At 36.4% G+C, this 23,183-nt stretch overlaps 1 protein-coding gene across 2 annotated transcripts in view; it reads right to left on the reverse strand.

Moving 5' to 3' along the window:
- LOC102685061 (uncharacterized) overlaps window positions 1-23,183 on the reverse strand; it is a 178,484-nt gene that overhangs the window by 60,441 nt on the left and 94,860 nt on the right. For both annotated transcript variants that reach the window (XM_069194788.1, XM_015358219.2), the window contains exon 9: window positions 1,916-1,969. In XM_069194788.1, the coding sequence (XP_069050889.1) occupies window positions 1,916-1,969 (54 nt within the window). The remainder of the gene's footprint in view (window positions 1-1,915; window positions 1,970-23,183) is intronic.

Genomic DNA, 23,183 nt, shown 5'->3' on the forward strand with positions numbered 1-23,183 from the left:
TTGATACCAAGATACAAGTTGAGCAGCAGGCCTTACCTCTGCAATGCCATGCAGACAGAAAAAAGAGACTCTTGTGAGTTTTCTCACATGAGTTTCAAAAGACTACGTTTTTGGACACGTGTTGAGAAGCCGACCTTCTAAGAAAAAAAATAATTCAAAGCAGCTGAAACACTTGCAGTACCTGAAATTCCACAGAAGAAAAGAGGCTGGACAAAACAGTGGTAATATCTCACAAACCTAAGGTAGAAACCTAATTAAGCAGATGGACAATAAAGAAGAACAAGTAAAGGTTTATTTCATGTTGAAAAGAGGAGACAAAAAGGTAACACCATATCACCTTCCATCAATGTTCAAATGAAACACTGAGAACTAAATGAATTTAATGGATAGGACTTTAAAATATGAACAATATAAGAATTCAACATTTCCCCAAACCTGCAATCCACATACGCAACACAAAACTACACCTTTTAATACACCAACATTATACAACAGATTTTGACTATTTGTCTCTGATTGACCAGTCTGACATACAAATATTCAAATGCACATTTAACATATTAAATGCATTTATGTCGATTTTCAGAAATCAACCAGTGCCCTAAACTCATGCTGAGACTAAGATGATGTGATTTATTCAAGCACCGTCAGTCTGCTTCACCACAGTAAAAGTTCAGAAAATACAGCGTCTTGTATAAAAAGAAAATAGGAAGAGACTTAACTGAACAGCAGGGATTTAAATTGCATTTACATGAGTTAATTTACATGAGTTGGCATAAATCAAACATCAATCTCTGCTCTTTACAATTGTGAAGCAAGTTATTTTGTATTATAATTTATAAGCTTGATTGGGAAACAATTTTGAAATTGTCATCAGGTTCAAAACACTATAACATTGTATTGTATAATGTATATGCGTTGTTTACCCATCAGCAGAAAAACAGATACATACCCAGCTTTTCCTTATTTTTCTTCATCATGTCAAAACTGAGAACAGTGGAACGTGACATAAAAACAACATCTTGCATAAGTAAATAGACAAATGGGCCCAGAAAGTTTCATAATGACAGCAGGCTGTTACATCTTTATAGAATTATTTTTTTTGTCATTTAAATGTGATTATATATGAAACTGAGATTAACTGTAATTTCCAATACATTTTGCTAATAGCTTACAAAACTACCAAAACAAAACTGAAATTCTTGACAAAAGGCTAGGAAGAGGACAATCCTAACCTCACCCACCTCCTCCCACCACTGCAAGGTTGCTAGTGTAGTTTCCTACTGTCTGGGCTTGGTGTCCCCCCCTTCACCCTGTGGCCTCTCCTCCACCTTCTACAGCACGAGGGGAGAAGGGTTCTTGTGGTCTTACCAGCGAGCTTCCATTCCCTCAGCCACTCAGAATTAGCTGCTTGAATTACTTCTACCATTCTGTCTTAGTAAGGCCCACCTCCATCTTTATCGAGGGAACACAGAACACTACTAAATCGACTGTGTTCATCTTTACCACATTGACATGAAAATGACAAATCCACAGTCTTGAACAGTTCTGCTACCCTCCAGACATATTTAGGCAAATGTATGAATTGCTTAATTCTTTGAGGAGACTAGAAGCTGCCTTTTCCATCGCAGATTAAAGAATGCAAATAAGGAATTTCCTTCTGCTTCACAGCGACACATCGAGCCAGATCTTCTCCCGGTCTCCATGGCGTTAAGCAGATTAGGGAGCATTCGAAAAAGGAAAGGACGCCGGTCAGTCTACTGCAGGGCTTACACCCAGCAATGTTGGTCCCTATTCATACAGCAGGGTGGACTGGAGAAACTGGGGGAAAGTATTGTACCTCACTAAAACTACAACAGAAGCATCTGCAGTGGGGACTCAAACCCATTACCCATGAGGTCAACCTGTACCTTACCTGAACAACTTCATCATCCTCTTCTAAAAGGCTTTCAAGGACTTCTGTGGCGGTCTGAGGGAAACAAAATAATATTTATGTTTCACTTGTTTCTTGGCAAAGGTAAACACTTATTTGTACTGCTGTAATTTTTTTTCTTATAACTTGTTTTCAAGGTGGTAAGAACACAGAGGCTCTTTCTTTGCAGATTATTGTAATTGGAATCAAATCTACAACTGTACATGTACATAAGATGATCCTACAACCTTGACTGGTATGACAAGTGTTGTCTCAACCCATGATAAGGAGTACAGAATGAAGACCAAAAGAAGCAGCAGTGCACACCTTATGAAGAACATTCAGCACCTGATCTTCCATCTGTAGCCACTTTGGGTAAAGCACTGACATTTTGGCCAATCAAAAGATATTGCCATATACCGTAACAAACACTGAAGTGCCCATATTCTTACACTCTTTGTCAGCTATTAACACTAATATCATGTGAGGCAGCAACTTAATGCCTACTCTAATCGAACATTCATTTTAAGGTTGCAGTGAATCAAAGCCTACCCCAGCAGACAGTGGGTGCAGGACTGGGGAAACTCCTGATGGAAAACCAGTCAATGGTAGGGCACGTATATGGAACCAGATGGGGACAGTTTAGATTTGCCAATTCAAGATTAACATAGTCAGGAGACCACAAGGGAGATGTAAAGAGATGTAAATTACTGTTTTCAGATGTTTTTTTGGTATGTTTTTTATTTATTGCTACTTTAAAAAGATTCTGCACTAAAATACACAAAGGAACAACAGTCCACATAACTTTATTACTTCAATGCTCTGCTAGGGAAATGAAGAAAAGCTATGAATTCACAAGTCATGCAACAATTAGAGCTGCATGGTTACTCAATAGATTAAGACTGTTATTGATTAAATTTACATCTTAAAGTATCACTTCTACAACTGATCTATGGGAAAAAATTACAAATGTAGAGGTGAAGAGAAATATGCGGGTAACTGTTAAAATTTTTTTTTTCTGATATTTTCAATAAGTCAGTTGATGCCCAAGAAAATAAATGGAAAAGATACACAGATCAGCTAAATAAACACAGGAAACCATACAATAAAGATAAAGTCTTGTTTTACAAATGAGAACAGTACCAACTTAGCCAAGATTTTGACTTGCACTAAAATCATGGGTGTTTGGCTGATCTCTGTTTGCAACTTGTGACTTGAGACTCCCGTTTCCAGATCACCTGGCACTCATGAGGTATCCACATGTACACACACAGGCAAACATTTCACTATCCAAACAAAGGCGATAAATCTGGTTTCAAACATAAACAAAGTTCACCTAGTCTGGAATTCTGGGGATAGCTATGCTTGCTAAGTAAGGTTGTTCACATAGGGTCAAAATTAAACATTAACTCAAACCAAACACCCGTTTTTCTTTGTTTTGTAAGTGAAATGAACTAAATTGGTGTTTAACTCAAATGTTTCAAATAAATACCTTGTTTTGATTCCTTACCTGCAAAGTGGTTGATTGTTTACACCTATAGGAATCTGTTTGGAGTGGTTTACAGAGCAGACCACTGCCACTAGTTTGGAAGCTGTGTGGTAATGATGATGGCGAAACATAAATAGAGGCTGTGCCAATACCTTAACAATGGCTGCAGTTTTGCAATTTTCGAAATTTTAGAACAAGATTTGATGTATTTTGTATTTGATGAATAATATCTACAAATACTTCAGAAATATAACTGCATTATCTCTTTTTAACATTTGCTAATTAAGAACCAACATATTTCATGTAGTTGTCTTTTTGTACTGTAATTCATGATATTTAATTCCACTTTCTCAAATTAGGCCTGGGTTTTCTGTATATACAGTATATACCGTTCAGTGCCTATCAAAAATAGTCAGTCCCACTAACATCACATTTATGAATTACATCTAATGCATATTGATGTTTAATTTTTTAAAATTTAAAACTGTAATGTAACTCAATACTCTTATAGTTGAAGAGGGCTGCATGTCAGCACACGTACATATTTAGCCATCTACGTCGGTACTTGGTAGAGTCACCATTGACAACAACTACTGGTATTTTTGGAAAATACAGAAGGCAATTGCCTGGATTTCTGGATACGTCTCCACAAGCTCTGCACAGTGGGATAGTGTAATATTGAAAAATGGCTCCAGTTCCGACAAGTTTTGTTGGGGATGTCGGTGGAGTGCAATTGTCAAGCCTCACCATATACTGCATTTTCTATTGGATTTAACTCAGGACTTTGGCCAGGCTACTCAAGGGCACCGACTCTCTTCTTGTCAGACCACTTCCGGTGCTACAGGTCACTGCCCCGTTGAAGTGTGAATTTTCTAACCAGTTTTAAATCCTTGAATGATTCCAGCAGATTTTCCAGTACTTTGTATGATTCAGTTCTCCCTTCAACCCTGTCAAGTTTCAAAGTCCCTGCCGATGAGTAAAAAACCCATAACATAATGCGGCCACCACCATGCTTGCAACGAGCATGGCGCTTACTGGGTTATGTACAGTATTGTGTTGGGCTTGTGCCAAACAACACATTTCATTTGGACTAAAATGTTGAGCTTTTGTCTCTTCTGACTATAAAACATTCTGCCATGTCTAAAAGTATATATCATACAAGATTTAAGACAAATATTTCTCAAGCGATGCCTTCTTGTGTGCCACTCATATTTCTTAATGATGGACTTCACTGCAATCAAAAGGGTAAGTAAACATTCTTCCGTTCTCTGCCTATCACTTTATCCCTGCTTTGTGTAGAAAGGCCACCAGGTTTCATAGTCAATTTTTTATATCACTTCATGAACTGAGGCTTGAAAATCAATATCTGAAGGGATATAATGAGACTGATTCATTCAGTCTGTAGTCAAGCTAAACCACTTTGATTACACACAGAGACCAGTACACTAACTTTGTGACCATTCCAACTATTCCTTTGCACATGAACTAGCAACTTACTCAACTGAGAATCTTCCAATTATTTACACACTTTGAGCATTTTGTAGCCTTTTCAGTTTGGAGTAGTTTGTGCAGATTCTAAATTTAAAAGTCCTAATTTAAAATGCCTTAACAGGAAGCTCAGACAGCAACAAAATTTGAAGCCTTTCCAGGGCATTTCAATATTAAAGTTGCAACTCTTAACAAATTCATTTTTTTATTCATTTCACGACTGTTACAATATCTGGTGTTACTATACCTTCTGGATTTTATTTTTTTCCCTTTTTTATATGTCTACTTTAGTTAACATAATTTGTAGAATATCTATTTGAATTTGATATTTCAGGTTTTATGATGATACATTCTTGTAAATGGATCAGCTAACTGCAAACATATCCCTTAGCAGTTTTAAAAAGTTGAAACTATTTTGTCACCTCAATCACTGTAATGAAGGTTTTGTGACTGAAACAGGTTGGTAACCTGTGTCATTCTGTTAAAGTATGCAACCATTTTTCAATTGTCACTTTCCCAGCCGATCAGTCTATTCTAAACAATTAAAAGCATAACTGAAGAACATATTTACAAAATGTACGTTTTCCATAGTTGGATTGCCATTTTAAAGTAAAAAACAACATGGTATTTTAATACATTAAGATTTGAACATAACTCAATTTAACTGCATTTAAAGTAAATAATTGACAAATGTCAGTGCAAAAACATTTTAAATTCTTCCATATTGCACTTAGCAGGAGCTCCAAGTCAAGTCTGAAACTATAAGCTGTATATACAAACCATTTCCCTGTTAAAATATTTAAATCAAATTTAGATTTATATTATACTTAGTAAATAATGTACAAACTAATGATACAATAAAAAGGTATTTTTAGGTCTTGCTTTGACTTCTTTTGTGCACAATTTCATTAAATTGCACAGATCTTTATTATTCATACAAAGATGTACTTTACACTGCAAAACTGTTCAAGTCTCTGTGCACAGAGCAAAACTCTGCAGTATGAAGTGTAGCTCTTTACAAAACCAAATCACCAAATTGCACAGCACTCACAAAGCTAAAATCTCAATTATATCCCAATAAAGGATGCTGGATTTAACTTAAGGTTGTAAATCAACCCTGGAGCCTTTATCTTGACTTAACTTCAGAGATATCAATCCAACATCTTAAATTACAACAAATTTCACATTGCAGAAAGCGCTGTAGATAACAGTGTTATTGTTCAACACTAATGAGAAAAAAGATACAAGTTTTCAAGCAGATGTATAAAGATAAGGTCTATGTTGAAGGCCATTGTATAAGCAAAACAAGCCTGAAACAGCTCTGGTTTATTATAAAAAATGTTTTCTGCATTCAACTTGTCTTTTCACTTCTTTGCTTTGCTCTTTTTTTCTTTCCACCCTCTGAGACATCACTTATGTTTTCTTCCCAACCTTAAGCTTGTCCCTGACACCCCAAGGCAGCAGAAAGGCTAAACTGCTGTCTTCATCCTTGCGTGCTGTCATGCAGATCTACGGTAGCTCCTAAGATACCGCCTGTCTTCCTCTCACACCAAAGTAATTCCGTTTTGTTTCAGAAGGTCTCGTGTCAAGCACTCTCCATCAAAGAAACAGCTCCAGAACAGGGAACAGAATGTCGCACCCTGTAATTTAAACAACTGACCATTCAATTTATGAGTATTTCCTGCAATAAAATTCAGCCTGGACTTAATAATAGCACATTTTATGTGACACCCATGACAATTGCAATCTACAGTTACTGCAGTCGCCCTTTGGTCTGGGGGAACAAGACAGTATTAATTATGTAGGCTTGCCATTTATCAGACTTAACGTACCAGGAAACAGAACTAAAAGTCATCTCAAAACTTGACTAAAATTTACAATTTTGTAATCCACTAGAACACAGATAATTAGTTTCAAGATTGATGTTCTGATTTTTAATTTTTTTGCCTGTTTTATGCTGTTTTTAAATTACAGGACATGACAGACTGGACAGCACTAGCAGGCAGTTCTCAGCTGAAATACAGTGGGGTCATGCAGTTCATGTTTCTGGCAATCAAATACTGTGACTCTCTCTTTCAGTACAAAATAGCACTTAATTAGCTGAAAACAACTTGGCTCAGGGAGACGGAGTAAATATTGCTCCAGAGCAGTATTTCCTAGTCTTGTGGTGAGAAAAATAAAAACGGAAAATATTAAATCAAAAACAATTTCCAAGAACTTCTTTATGTGTGTTAAATACTAACGAACTACTGCAAAATAGGCATGACCATAACAAAACAATTCCTGTTGCAAGGGCAACATAATTTTCATTAAATACATATAATATACTGTATCCTATGATGCAATATAAACAATACTTTCTGCAATATGCGGATGAATCAATTTAAAGGTCTGAAAAGGTCCACAAAACTCTTCAATTGCTATTGATCAACTTCTCTTTCATTGCTATTGAGTAACGCTGACAAATACTGCTTTACAATTAATGAGATGTGTCCCAGATGCATTAAGACTTTTCACACTTTAAAACACAATAAGAATGCACTACACTTCACCAGCAGATCTTCCTCTGTGCTGCCCCATCTCCACTTAATTCGTTTTCACAATTTTTAATATTGAATGTGAGGGTCTGGAGTAATTACCTGAAGATAAAATAATATTCTTCGTACAATCTCCCATACTTTTCTCATCTACACTGTTCAATTGGAAATACCTGCTAAACAAATGAGGGATACACAGACAAAAGAGATAAATCTAAATGATACCGAATTAGTACAGATAATGTGTTTCATAATAAAGATTATATGTTTTATAGGTGGTCTTTATGAAATAAAAAGCCTTCAATGATTATTCCATACGTCGATGGCATACATGAAGGCATTTCAGAAGATACCATATGGTGTAATTTGAAACCCAGTTTATTAAGAAACCCTTTTTATGATAAAGGTACAGCATGAAAGATGAATCAGAAAGATGTCTGATTATTCAAGAATGGTTGTACTGTATGTACATTTCTAAATGAGGCAATTCTCCTTGTCGAAAAAAAGAAGAGAGAAACGTTGTGTTTTCTCTCTTCTTTTTTTCAGCACGGAATAAACCTATTACTTGTTCCTTTGCAGCCTACGCATGCTGACGCAGCTACCCACCTAATTCTCCTTGAATAAACACACAATTGCCCAACACTTCTTACAGATCACAGCAGTTAAAAATTTAAGAACAAAAGAAAAGTTACAAATAATGAGGAGGCCGTTTGGTCTATCTACCCAATGTGGCAGTTAGTAGCTAGCTGAGGACCTGAAAGACGCTAGGGTGTCACTTCAACAACCTGGAACCTGACTGAGAAGCTTGTTCTACACTCCCACAATGCTTTGGGTAAAGAAGTGCTTCCTGTTCTCAGTTTAAAATGCACTTCGATGTGGTTTCCACTTGTGCCCTCTGGCTCACATTCCACTGTTTCTGTTCTAAAGCAAGAGGTGGGCACGTTCTCGTTACCTCCTTCATTTCATGTGACAGGCTAAAGAATTTCAGATAGGCTCTGCAGCTATTTGATCAGCTGCAGTGTCTTTTCACAAGAGTCACCTTGTGCTCTGAACCTGTCAGCACATGGTGGGTCAGCTCCTGCACGCAGGTATGCGCATGTGAAATGGTCGCTGCTGTATAGAAATGATGTGGAAAGAAAGACGTAAGGGGAGTAATGGTATTCATAAAATCTTTCTATCCATGTGATGTGCCCAATGTGGACACATCAACACAAATATCAACTGGGTGTAGTGAGTTCCTTTTTTCGACAAGCTGCCATACGACACAACCAGTTTATCTGCACAAAAAAGCACTCCTTGCACGCAGTGGAGGGTGCTGTCATTAAAGAGAAAGAAGAAAGCTTGAAAGGACAGCGATACCCAGAATATTATCTTAAATGCATACTAACATGTAAAAGAATATTATTTTATAGTAATGCACCCCTCTTGGATTTTTTCACTTTTTATTGTGTTACAGTATGGAATCATAATGTAATTTGTTTGCTACTGATAGACACAAAACACTCCATAATGTCAAAGTGAAAATATAAATTGTATGGACTCTCCTAGATTATGATGACTACATTCTGAGACTTGAGTCAATATACGGTAGAGACACCTTAAGGAGAAATTACAGCCAGTTTTCTTGAATAAGTCTTACCTGCTTTGCATATGCGGACATTTTTTACACCACTATTCAATGACAATTGAGCGACGACAAAATTGGTCTAACTCCCTCAGGTTTGACGAACAGCAATTTTGAACTCCTGCCACAGATTCTTGATTGGATTGAGGTCTGAGATTTGATGGCATAGTTTCTCTCATCTCAGCCATGGAAGAAGCCCTCTTCCAACAAGCCACAGCCAGGAGCTTAAGAGGATTAAAACTAAAATCCCAATCAATATAGTGCGTTCATGTGTATGATTATTATTTCTAGTATTTTATTTTGATTAACAGAACATTTAGATTAGTAATTGGCTCATGTCCTTGTTTCCCTTTTATGGCATCCATCCCCAAATTCAATATACTGTATATATACTGTATGACCCCCTATAGCATGAATTCAGTTTAGCTCAAATTGTTCTGACATTTTTCAAGCAAAGCAAGGTATAGTTGTAATGGGAAACTCAGGTGGAATGAAAACCAGCAGACACTGATGATATGAGGACCAGAATAGTGAATCTCTAGAGAAAGCCTTTTCATTTAATCCCCCCCAAAAAACCACTGAATTGTTATTTTCACATGAACAAAACCTCAAGAGCAGTAGTTTTCATCAACTTCAGGGTGAAGCTTTCTTTAACTAATTTTGTCCATTTATCAGTTACAGAGGTCTGCTATGGCACAGAATTGTTTTTCATCTTTAGAAGTAATCTTCAGATATATGTGTCCTGGCCAGTTGCAATGATGTATTGATTTTTTTAAGTTATGAAAGGTTCTTGCAATGCTTACAAAAGGTGAAGGTCAGAATTAAACTGTATCAACTCAGGTTGGAATCTCTAGGACTTTGCAAGGTTGCCTGAAATTCAGATAGATGCACTTTGTGCAGAACCATAACCTGGACACAAACTAATTTTGCTCACCCAATTGTAATAGGAGAAATGAACTTTTGTAAGATTAAAAAAAACACCTTCAGCTCCCTCCAATTCTTCTGCAGTCCCTGTGTTGTAAAACAAATGGAGCTGAGTGAAATCTGTAGGTTAGAGTTTCTTGAAAATGTCATTAATTGGAAGAACAACAACTGCAATCACTTTGGGTCGTATTTGCACCGTTAAGGTTAAGCAGAGAGTAAGAACTCATACCTGAAACTGTTTTATCGTTCTGCAACTGGAATCACAGGACTGAGGCAATTCAGAAGACTGTTTCTACCACAACTTATGCAGTAAATGTTAATGTAATTTCCAAATTGAAAAAGAAAGAAATAGCAAAAATCAACTGGAAGAGATAGTATTAACAAACAGCATATTAAAGATACAGCATACAGCAAACCCCACATTACATTATTATTTTTAATAATTTCTTCAATCTGCTTCTAGAACTTCTTAACTTGCTTGATTGTATGCTTGATTGCTTGATTGAATGGAAGGTAACCCAACATGATCCCAGTCCTAGGAGTCCTAGTATGTTTCTGAGAAGCAAGAAGATGGGGTGGAATGATTTTATATCCTAGCCATTATTTATAGCTATCCTACAGAGGATATAACAAACTGGACGATAAAGCCTTTCCTGATACTCATATTTGATGCATGTCTCATCTGTGGTAAGAAAAGGGATGGTTGATGTGTTTTCCTTCTCCACCTTCACTCTTATTCTGTCTATTTTTCCAAAATGGCTGAAGAAACACTCCTAAGATCATGAACAACTCTGATTTGTTCACTATCCAGTCTTTGTAAGTGCAAAGAACTACAGTATGTTCCTTGCTCAGAGGGGGTTTTCTGATAGTAGACGCAGACTTGTTTTCTTTTACTTAGAAAAAAGATACTTTTTAGGTGGTAATATTTGGACATCCAGGCCTGAGGCAGCTTTATATACAGTATATCAATTTATCTGGTTAATAACTTTATAGATATAAACTTACATTCATACCCATTTGTACTGTGCATTTGTACTGCAGTGATCTGAGTGAAGCACTTTGCTCAAGGGTAAAACTGCAGTATCCTACCCAGTATCTGAACACACAACCTTCCCATCATGAGTTCAGAGTCCTAACCCCTATGCCACACTGCTGTCCGATTACCTACATACCTTGCAGGGTTCCTATACAATTTTCCTATAATACACTAGGCACTGAGCTGCAGGCTATCTGACAGCTGCAAACTCCTACCTCATGTAGTGCAATGGCAGCTGCACGTGACTGAGGAGGCATCACTCCCTGGCTTCCTCTGAAGTGACAAACTCTATGACAAAGCCATGCTAATACTGCTTAGAAGTACTTCTGTCACCTTGTGACTACTTCTAATTGAGCAAAACAGGTCAGGATTTTTCATGTCCCTTTGGAATGCACGTCTTTTCTTGATAGGACTCAAAAGGTCACATGTTTCATTTCTGCCAGTTTTTCATTAAGAATGGTATGTACAGTATGGAAAACTACACAGCAGGATGTAATTCAATTTGTTAATACAACATCACTCCGGGTTTCATTCGACTACATCACTCAGAATTATCATTTGATATTTCCAAAGTGAAGCAAAACCTTTTGCCACAGCAGGAGATACAGCTTGCAAAGAATGGGTACAATCAATAAATACTAAGCCTCAGATGTATACATTATGATGTACAATACATTCAAGCACAGGAATAACATCTGTTTTTCATTAACAAATCCTCCTTAATTTTCAAACATATTTATTTGTGTCTTTCTATAACTGCCACTCAAGAATTAAGATCTCTTTAAATGCAATGCCAAAGATTATACCAGCAAACACCTACACACAGCTTATCACTATTTTTGCCCAGCTTCCATCTCATGGAGATAATTTTTAAACGTTTCACTACAGGTAAATTAGAAACTCACCACAAACTGTAAATGTCCTTACCTTAAAAAAATCACGCATTGCTTTTCTTATGTTTAGATTAGAAAGCAATTAGAAGAGGAATATAGCATTGATCGTACAGTGCACCTTGAAGGGACTGAGAATGCATTCATGCCTTGCAGATATTAACAGTGCTGCTTTTGTACTTACAAGGAACGACGATGCAAGTAAACTGTAGTGTAAGGATGCAGATACAGAAATGAAATTAATCTTTCAGATATAAACTGATCCTGAAACATAAAAAAACTGTACAAAAACATACAGTGTTTTGATGCTTTCTTATGATATAATACGTTACAACAATTTGCCCTTTTAATCTCTGAATAATTTAGGTTGATGAAATTCTAAATAGCATTGTTAATGTTTGAATTCAAATAGCATATGCAATTTATTTTCTAAATGCTAATAGTTTTTTTTCTCCTTTTTAAATGACATTTTTATTTCTTTTATGTTCAGTGTTCAAACATTCAGCATCAGGAAAAACAATTTTCCTTGAGGTCTTGCTTTTAACAATATTCTAATATATTCAATATTCTGAATGTCCCTGAACATCATTTCATTAACTGGGAATGAATTTTATTAATATACAATGGATATCGAAAGTCCTTTTATCTGAGCTCCTCAAATATCAATCCCCAAAATTAAAGTTCTGATAAGCTTTTGAAAGTTTTGATATCAAATCAAATTTCATCTCATCGTGTGGCATTTAAACGTTTTCTAAATCTTACCTGAGGACTCTGACTGCAATGAAGCGCAGCTCTCAGAAATGTACTGGTATTTTATTTGCCTTTTTTAACAAAACACAGTTATGTCATTAAATTGGACAGGGATTCACAATTTCTAAGGAGCTATCAAGCTATCAAGATTTAATCTGTTTTTTAAGCGGATCATCTGTAAAGTCACTTCAAACCTGAATATCAAGTGGTTTCACCTTTTTGGTATTTAATGGCTCGTGCTGTCCCATTCATTTCTTTCCCAGATGTAATCTTTATTCCTTTCTTGTAACCACGGCTGAGGTTTCCTCTCAATTTAACATTCTTTCAACTGCAATACACAGAGAACGTGACTGCTTTCTGACTAGCCAGGTGATCCAAATCCTTTTGTATTCATTGTCAATTAGAAGACATGGATGTCAGGCAGTAACTCAAATAACAGGTTATCAAAGGAACCTATTATTTAACTCTCATCAGAGCAGAGCTTTTCTCACTGTTCTTTTTTTAGAAGTTGCCAGGTTGCCTCTAATTCCCCTGGCACTAGAGAAATCCCTTTCTCTCTGCATGAAACAGGTTTCCAAAGTTAATTAAGAACAGCTCATTATAACAGAGGAGAGCAGCTAGGATAGAAGAACAAACTGTGAACTTGATTGGATACCTCTTGCAGAAAACTCGGGAAGAAACAAGTGGAGCTCTGTAAACATGATGTAAAAGCTCTGTGTTTCTGTAAAACATATATATACATACATGGAATTAGGAGTGAAATTCTCAACAAAAAAGTGCAGATATTCAGAGTTGACCTTTTGTTCCTTTTCAAAACGTTTCTAAGCGTAAACATGAATGACACTACTAAAATATAAATTTCTAACAGAACTTACAAAGGTTGATGCTATCCTAACCAATCTATTGTAATTCTTTGAAATCAACATTATTCTTTTATAAGCACTACTCCGCCAAAGCAGGAAATGGCCTTGCTATATTGGGTTAGAACAGCTGCCTTTAGATTTTCCCAATCTAAAAATACAGCAGTTTAATGTCTTCTACAGTATATGTAGAATAGTGTCAGATCACCACAGAAAAATACTACTGCTAGAGTAAAGTAGAAACCCTGGGAATCGAGAGTCCAAGAGCTGGAATGCATAGATGTGAGCAGTATGAGCAGGACTTCAAGACCAGCTGTGTCTCTTGTTTTTTTTTTTTTTTGTTCCCTTGTTCATTAATTAATTAACTCTTCATATTTTAATTTTATTGTACAAATAAATACAAACACTGACATTAAGGGACACCAAAAGCTTATTTCTTATTTTCAATGAACAACAAATGACAACAGATTCAATTTGAGGTGAAATGGAAGTTGCAGGGGTCCACAGAGTTATGTTGATGAATGTTATAAAGCAGTTTGTTCTGCTGCCATGTATACACAGTATAGGCAATCTCTGCTGGTTTTGCATTTTAAAATTCATATTTTCAAAAGTGATTTAAAAGGCAGCAAAATGGACATGTCCCAAAAAGCCAAAATGACATCTTAAATTACCTTACGTCTCAAATGGGGTAATCAATCACTATGCACATGCATACAGTGCTGCCACGATCAAGAGACATCCACAACAGAATCAATAAGGTTTGCCATTAGTCATTCAATAAGAAGAGCAAATGGTTCATTTAGACTTTCTTTTGGAGCATAAACTTAAAAGAGTCTAGACACCCTTTAATTGTCCTGTTAACGTCAAAATCATGTGACAATTTACTAGCCTGCTTTGACATCATCAGTTGTTTGCTGTCAGATTGTATGTTAAGTGAAAAAGCAGTCATCAATGAATCCTGTTCTTCTGAATTAGCCTTTGTGTCTGGGGTTTACACACAAACAGATAAAACAACATCCATCTTAAAACATGATTCAAAGATCTAGGAACATTTCTTATGAACTTTAAAAATCTCTCTATATTCAAGCATTTTGATTACAATTTGAATCCACTTTATCATGAACAGTGAAAAGTGCACAGCAGTTATTAGAACCAGAAACATTCCTTGGGCAAGAAGCATAAACAACTGAACACTGTCTACTGCATCCTGATTCAGGTATAAGAGTTTTTCCCAGTGGGTCTAGTTGAGTATAAGAAACAGATATACATTTCTGTTTCTAAAAACAAAATACTGAAGATAGCAGTTATGGTTCACTTATACTGCAGGTCTGTTTACATCCCACCAAGACAATCAGCATGAAGGTTTATCACATTTTTCTACAATCGCCTACTATGTTTTACACCTCTCTGTCTTAATTTTTAATCAACCTAAAGACGTCTCAAAGCACTTTAGATATACAGTAGGAGGCTACCTCTAATTCCACAACTGAAGTGTAGCCCCAGATGGGTGAGGCATGGCAGCCATTATGGGCCTGCAACCCCACGACATAGCATATCAAGTGAGAAATGACTTCAGATGTTGAATTTAAGGGGGAATTCAGGAAATTCGGGTTAACTCTCTACTGTTTCTAACGGTACTTCAGAATCCTCAATGCCCAAGCAGTCAGGACATATTGTATAATGTCTCTGCCAAAAGATGGCACGTCCCACACCCAGTGCCAGATTTCCCCATGAGGCACTTTAGGCACAGTGCCTAAGGCCTATGAAATTTTTAGGGCCTACGAAGGAGGGAAACAGTAGTGACCAACAAAAAACGAGCTGAAACAACATGCTTGTGATTGACTCTAGGTGCTCTAAATCAATAATCATACGCTATCCAACGACTGTTCTAGAAACATCGCTTCATCAATCATGTGGTTTAGCATTAGAAGAGTTTAAAGTACATCATGTCAATCGACGTCATTCAATTGGCATTTTCCCCTCTTTTTGCACATTTCGGAGTGAAGGTGCCTAGGGCCTACAAACACCAAAATCCGGCCCTGCCCACAGCAGTGTCCCGCATCACCATAATGGGATACTGGATTGTGAATTCTGGTCTAAAGGATGCCGTGACACCTACTGGTTCACTACCATCACTTACAGATACAATCTGATTTTCCTTAGAGACCTCTCATCCCAGAACCACCACAGCCTTGCTTAGCTTCAGAAACGTGTCTGAGGTGAGATCAGGCTACAGCGTGCAATGTGTACATATTGTATGTGTGCACATACACTGTGTCTCTGTATGTGTTTGTATTACTGTCACTGTCTTAGTCGATAGTTTGGAGCTAGTGAGTTTTTCCACAGGGATTTAGCAACTTTCTCCTGACAGTAATAAAATTGAAAAGTAAATTTCTGTTTCATATCCTGATTTTCAAGCTTGTCTTCAGGGGTAATGACAGAGAATGGTTAAGATAAATGAATGATAATGAAGACATTATTAAGAAGAATTTATTTTTAAGTGCTAATTAAATTTGTTACAAAGTGTAACAGTTGCATTTGCTTTCTCCTATGACCAAGGCCATCCAAAACACCGCCTACATTTACAATAACTGATTGTTTCTTCTATGTAACCCCTTAGTTCAGTTTTAATGTATTTTCCTCCTAAATTAAAGAAATTATATTTCTTTGCCTCTTTACCACTGCTAGACATACTGTTCAATCCATACACAAATACATCTGCAGTGAAAATACACACTCATATCATCAAAAGCATGTCCTATATGCATTTTTGCAGTTGTAACCTAAAAAAATGCAGTAAAGTAATTTCTAAAGAGAAGCCCTCCTAGTTAAATTCTCTGGTTACAGGAACCAATTCAAATCTTCTAATTTACTGCTGATGCAAAAAATTACAGGTAAAATTACTATTAACTGAGAAGGCTTTAACATGCACCTCCAGCAAAAGGATTTTTAATCTATGTACAGCCTCAAGTAAAAAGTTATTGGCATAGCAACTTTATAGTAAATCCTGAACAAGAAATTTTAGTGGTAGCTATCTAACTTTAAAGTAATTTACTGATTGGTTATTTAATCCTTCTGCTTCCTTACTGCTCTGTGATGACCTAATGTCTTGAATCATTACAGTTTAGACTTGAATTAAAACATTACTCAATTACTTCAATTAAATTGTATAGATTGGATGCCCCTTATACTGACCTTTGAGTAAATACTTCAGAAACGTCTCTTCCCCAACAGGTCAGTCCAAACCTGTCAGTCAGCTACACCAACTGTCTTAGAAAGGTAATGACTTTTCAATTCATTTCGCCTGAAGATTAAGAGTGGAAGCCCAAGAATTACAGGCACATTTTTCTTTTATGAGTTTTCATTAGAAGAACTAACTCAAAATCATGCACAATTTCTTTTTTAGACTCCTGGGAGGAAAAAAAAACGATATTAACTAATATTATCATTGACTTAGAATCTCATAATGTTAAGTAGTTAAAAAAGTACAACTGACAGCTCTGACAGTTCTTAAATTGACCTAAGCCAGTGAGTAAGACAATTATTGCCTTTTCTAAATATTAATCTTTTCTGATGTGTTGCTCTCAAAAACAAGATCAACAAAATGTATGACATCTTGGATATGACAAAATAATCTAAGCTGACCCTGTATTTTAGTATCTGGGTATACAGTATTAGCAATTGTTCAAAATATTTAAATGAGCTAGGTTATGACACAGGAAAGAAAAACAACACTGTCATAGAAAGAATATTGTTGTCTCTTGTTGACTCATTAACATACAGTATGGTTTTTGTGGAAGACTAACTGGTATGGAAGACTAAAAGTAAGAATTTGTGATGGCTTCTATCCAGTCTAACTCTAGAATACTGTCATGGTACTGTGGCATGATTCAAAAACAAAACGGCAAAAAAACTCTTTTACTTCCAGAGCCTTTAATCAGAGAGCAGTTATTAACAGACTTGTTAAAACCAATTAGAGACTTTGATCCAATAGCTGCTGTTGTTCATGTCAAATAATATGTGGCTCAATATACAAACTTCAAACCAGAATCAACCCTCATTACTACAACACAAGAGGCACAAAAGGTGATCAGATGTCAAAATGCAGCAATCAAAGTAGAAATGAATGACTCACATTTAAAATATAAAATCTTCAGGAGGCTGTGTGGGAGTGACAGGTAGACCTGTACGTGAAAAGCTTACCCAGCTTGCTTCAATTATTTCTGTAATGTCATGAAACCATATTTAAGGATCTAAATAAGTACCACTTAGAAGATACGCTTGGTTATTTAATTTTTTAGTTATTGCAGTACACTAACTTACATCAAAGGAAAGCTCGCAAAACTATTTTTGAATATGAATATGAATAATATTAGTGATGCATCTAAGTAAGAAAAAGTTAACATTGTTTTTATGATTTATATGCATAAATGGCTCTGGAAGTAAACTGATTAGCACTTGGAGGGGAACCTTAAAACTTTTCTGAGGCACTACGCATTACTACACCCACCATGGCCAAAAGTAATTGTGTATCTGGGAAGTTCTCCCTTCTGCTGAAGTGTTTAAATAAGAAGCTTTCCATATCGCTTCTACAGTATGTTATTTCTTTTGCAGTTTTTGGCCAGTAGAGGTCTTGGTTTCGTTATTCATTTCTTGTCCACCAGCTTGTCAGTTTGTAAGGTAAGTGTCAGATGTGCATCCCTTTCTGCTAACAATCTGCATTTCATACTAGTTCTTAAATTAGGTCAGAGTCCATTTTCAGTGTGAAACACAGATCAACAGAAATTCCAGTCCTGGAGTCCCTTTCTATCCAAAAAGGATTTAAGGTGCTTTGATGTTAAACATTCCATGATGCATTTTCACTTGGGAGGAAATACTATTGTGTTGTTGCTATTTTTGATCACATAATAACAACAGCATAAACATGCAGGTATGAATTATTTAGCCACTCCACTCTCTGCAATAATTATACAGCTAGAGTTTAGAATATTGTTTTCTAAATTAACAGCAAGCTTGATACATGTATTAATAATTAAGACCCAATCTTCCATTTCATGTGTAATTTGTTCTTGGTGGAAATGGGTTTCTCATGTTTTACTGGTATAATTCTGTATAACCTGGCAATCTTTGTTTTAGATTTCAAGTATCGTCTTGGGATTTCCACCTCCTAATCACTTTGATCTTTATTTATATTCATAGATTTAGCTCTCATTAAAATGCCAGTGAAATAACCCCACTGTGCGGTAAAAGAGTAGAGCACATTTTTATAAAAACAACAGTTGCTCACTTGTGAAATTTAAAAAATAAACTCAAAATGGACTGAAAAGCATCTGCAGCCACCGATGTTCTGTGACTATTAAATCAAGCACTAAAAAGGGCCAAAGCAGTATTTGTTACCCCACCGGGGAACAGCCCATCCTTTATTCCACTGAAGCTCTTGCTCTGACGATTTCATCCGTGTTCTACGTTTGAGTCAAGGTCCAGGAGGTGGGTGGGCAGGAGGGACTTTAAACTATTACAGAAATCAATCCATCATTACCTGCTTCATCAGGTCCAGCTGATTGAGAAACACTGGCTGCACCTCGGCGGAGCTGTTTCCAATGTACCGCTCTACAAGTGACCAATTACTATGTGAACAGCTTCCCTGGGTTCCAGCTAGAAATGTAATCCTCAGCAGGGCACAAACAGCAGTGCTGTCAGACAGCTCTGTTATCAGATTAGATCTGATGGCAAAATATGAACTCTACTCCCTTCTCACTTATTAAGCCAAGACGTCGTCAATGTGTCCTCATTTCAGATTTCAATATGTCATCCTGCCATTCTCTCTGTCACTTTTCCAGACATCTCAAGACATATTAAAAAAGTGCCTTATTACTATGCCAGTAAAACATTTGAAATCCTAGTCTGGTCCCGACGCTTCTCATAACAATAATACTGTGCAGGGTACGTTCAGTGAAGCTATTTGCTTTCAAAAAGGCATTTTAACCTCTTTATTTTCAAATCCCAACCCACAAGTCACAGAACGTTCTTTTTGTTAAATGATATCCATGCAAAAAACATGAGGTGGTAAGCTACAGTTTTTATTGCTAAAAACAGATGCTGAGCACTTTGACATTTTTATTCTATTTCTGAAAATGTGCAGGAAAAAAATGTTCACAAACCTGTTTTGTGTAACAAAAAAACATTGTAAAAAACGTAGAAACTTCACTGTAAGAAGTGTAAATCCACCCAACTAGTCAGAGTAGCATACGGATTGTATCAAACAGATTGGAATTCTAAATGGAAACTACAGTACTTTAAACAAACATTTCAAATTTAGACCAAATGCATTTTATCTCTAAGGAAATAAAATGAATTCAATTGAATTCAAATTGCCGCTCAAAAATGATCTCCCATTTATGGAGAAACAAGAGAAAACAAGTTTGCATTATGATCTGAGTTCCAACAGAATTCTAATACCAACTTGCTGTGTGTTGTACAAACACCTGAAAATAACACTGACAGATATTTATTCAGATCAAATCGTATCACTTAATTAGCCATATAACATTTCTTGCATTAGGAATTTGTCTTTTCTCCATGTGTCTCATGGAGAGCAAGCATACCCCAGGCACACAATTCATCAAGTACCATTACAACTTTATACATAATAATCAGGTGGTAAGACAACAGCTGGAATTATTACTTTATGTAATTAAACACTGTTTACACCCAACAGTGAACCATATCAATAAGCTAAGCAAAGCAGGTTTATTGGCTTATTTACCCATCTGTGCCTTTAGAGACAATGGACAAAATGGACAAATAAAAATCAATCAATCAAGTAGTTAATCAATTGGGTTACAATATGAGTGACCAAGGAAAAACATATACAGCATGGACGCACTCTGTCATCCCAGAAAAAGATATCATATCAATCTCCATTATTGAACACTAACGCTGGATAATTAAAAAATAAGCGAAACATTGAAACCATAAACTATACAGAAAAGACCCACATGCTGTGTACTTCTGCTGAAAGCAACAGCCAGCAAACGTCACACCACAAAATATCCTCTGGAATGTTTCTGGTGTCCTCCTGGGAAACAACCCCAATTTTGATCATCTCTGTTTTAGGGTGCATTAAAAGAACTGTCGGTTCAATACAAAAGTTTTATTGTTTAAATTTTATTTTTTAAATTTCCAAATCTAGCAGATGAGCTGAGCTTCAGAATCAGCCAATAAACAGAAAGCTTCACCGCTTTCTCTAAATTAAAAGATTTTTATTATCTTACTGGATTTATTTTATAAAGAAACCCATGGACCAAAATGCAAATATCAAATACAATTAACACATTTTCATATATTTGTCTTCCACAAGTCTGTGTGTGCTCTGCAATGGACTAGCAGTCCGTTCAGATGAAATTTACACAATATAGGTCATGTGTTAAAACCTTTTCATGTAGGTATATGTTTTACAAGTATGTGTAAACTAGAAACAAGTGTGCATGCAGTTGGGATGTTAAGATATTGCTGGCAGGCAGAGTGATCACCTTTGCCCAATTAACTGAATATCGTAATTTACTGGAGTCATGGCACATAACTCTAAATGGGATGGCTCTGTATTTATTAAAAGCTACAGATCCATTGGGAGAACACAATGCCAGATTGGATAATCCATTACACCAACAGCAAGTCATTTGTCAAACGATTTTGCCTCCCCATTTATAAAATTATGTTTTTAAAATTCAGAGGGAAAAAAATAAACCACGAGAATAAACATCTTGACTAAAGTCTTCTTCCATCTAACAAACTCTATAGTTACAATTATCGTGTCAGGGTAGCTTATCTATCAAAATAATAAAAGGATCATTTAGAAACATTTTTGTGGCCTGCATAGCAAATTTGTTCCAGTTTCTCTCGATAAGGAAAAAAACAAGTTCGTGTTCAGAAAGCCAAACTACACATCAAAGAATATCAATGCATTTATTGTGCCATACTAAAGCTATTTTTCTTAATATTTCTTCTTAATAATCACACATATTGTAAGAAAAATTGTGCAACTGACAAGAGCTTTGCAAACTATTTTTACATTTTATTTTTAGCATCTCTATCAAAACCCAAGTTCAGAAAAGAAAATCCCTAGTTGCTCAAAGCCTCTAGCAGTCACTGATCTTTAGTTTGAGAAATTGGTCTTGTCACCCAATAAAAAGGCAAGACAAGCTGTTATTGACATATCTAATGGAAAAAAGTGCACGTTAAGGGAAATCAAATATTCTGTGATCTGGGCTTCTACCTCCTCCTTCCATAATAACCACAGTTTTACGTGCAAGGTATGGCAATAAATTAATATGAAAATTAGTGATCTATATTACTTTCACATTAGTGCATTGCAGTACAACATCTATCAATGCACAGAGTGCAATTTTTAAAAAATGTTTAATCATTGATCTGTCAGAAGAGCTGTTTATTGCCGTTGTTCTGGGTTTAGTACTTATAATAAATGACTTTTTAAGAGTCTCATTACAGATTTTTCCATGCTGAAAAGTGTGCAGAATATTAAAAACAGATTAATATGTTTTTATGAGGTTACCATGTTAATGTTTACACCAGCTTACAAGCGCTAAGGACATTTTTTCCATTTTCCACGCTGTCTCTTTAGTATTTAGCTCTAGAAATGTCTGGAATTTTATTGTGCATCGAACCCTTACTGAAACCTCTATAAAACAAACTTACAGAAAAGACTGAAGAACCACAGAACTTGCTGAACAGCACTATCATCACACCTGCTGAGTTTTTCTTTTAAAAGAAAGTCAGAAAAAGTTAAATGCAACTATCTAATAATACCATAATAATTTATTTTCATCCGGCATTATTTGTCATATAAAAATCTTTCTTCATCTCTGTTACCTCTGCCAAAGCCAACCTATACCAATCCAAAATACAAACTGCTACTTTTGGGCCTCGTAAAACTTTCTCCACCTGATCAACCCACCTGCCCCCTGCTCCCCCCTCTATCCTCTCTCAATGCAGGTGGTTTGGCAGCCTTCTTTGAGAAGGGGGTGGCTACCATCTACAGTTGATCTACAAAGCCCTGCTGCTCACCAACTGGCAGATCACCACTGCAGCAATCTCTTTACCCCTCCAATGTCTCAGAACGTATTCCTTCCCCCCAATCCTACTACCCTTGGCTGTGGATCCCTGTCCCCTCTCCCCTTCTCCAGTCTATCTCCTTTTACCTACTCCCATCCATTTTCTCCATTTGTCAACGCCTCCCTATCTACTGGACATTGTCCCACATTTTTCAAACAGTCACGTGTCACACTGCCTCCTTCAGAAACTCTGATTCGATCTCTCTGTGCTCACTACTACAGTTCTGTCCCTCTTCAACCCTTCCTGCCCATAACATGCTGCACATAACCAACTCTCCAAGTTTCTCTCATAGAGTGACCTCCTTGATCCGAATCAGTTGGGCTTCAAGCTAGGACACTAATCTCCTGTAAGTCACAGAGACTTTACACTCTGCTAGAGCCACCTCTCTTCTCTGTTGTTACAGACCAGATCTTCCTCAACACTTTTGTGAATTTTGGCAAAATTAGCACTGTCATGAACTGCTGCCCATCTTACATTCTACCAGGTGTGATGGAGAGATACAAGTTCTGCAGCACAGACCTTGACAACTGGAGTACAGCAG

Source organism: Lepisosteus oculatus, chromosome 10 (assembly GCF_040954835.1).
Source record: "Lepisosteus oculatus isolate fLepOcu1 chromosome 10, fLepOcu1.hap2, whole genome shotgun sequence".
NCBI classification, from domain to species: Eukaryota; Metazoa; Chordata; class Actinopteri; order Semionotiformes; family Lepisosteidae; genus Lepisosteus; species Lepisosteus oculatus.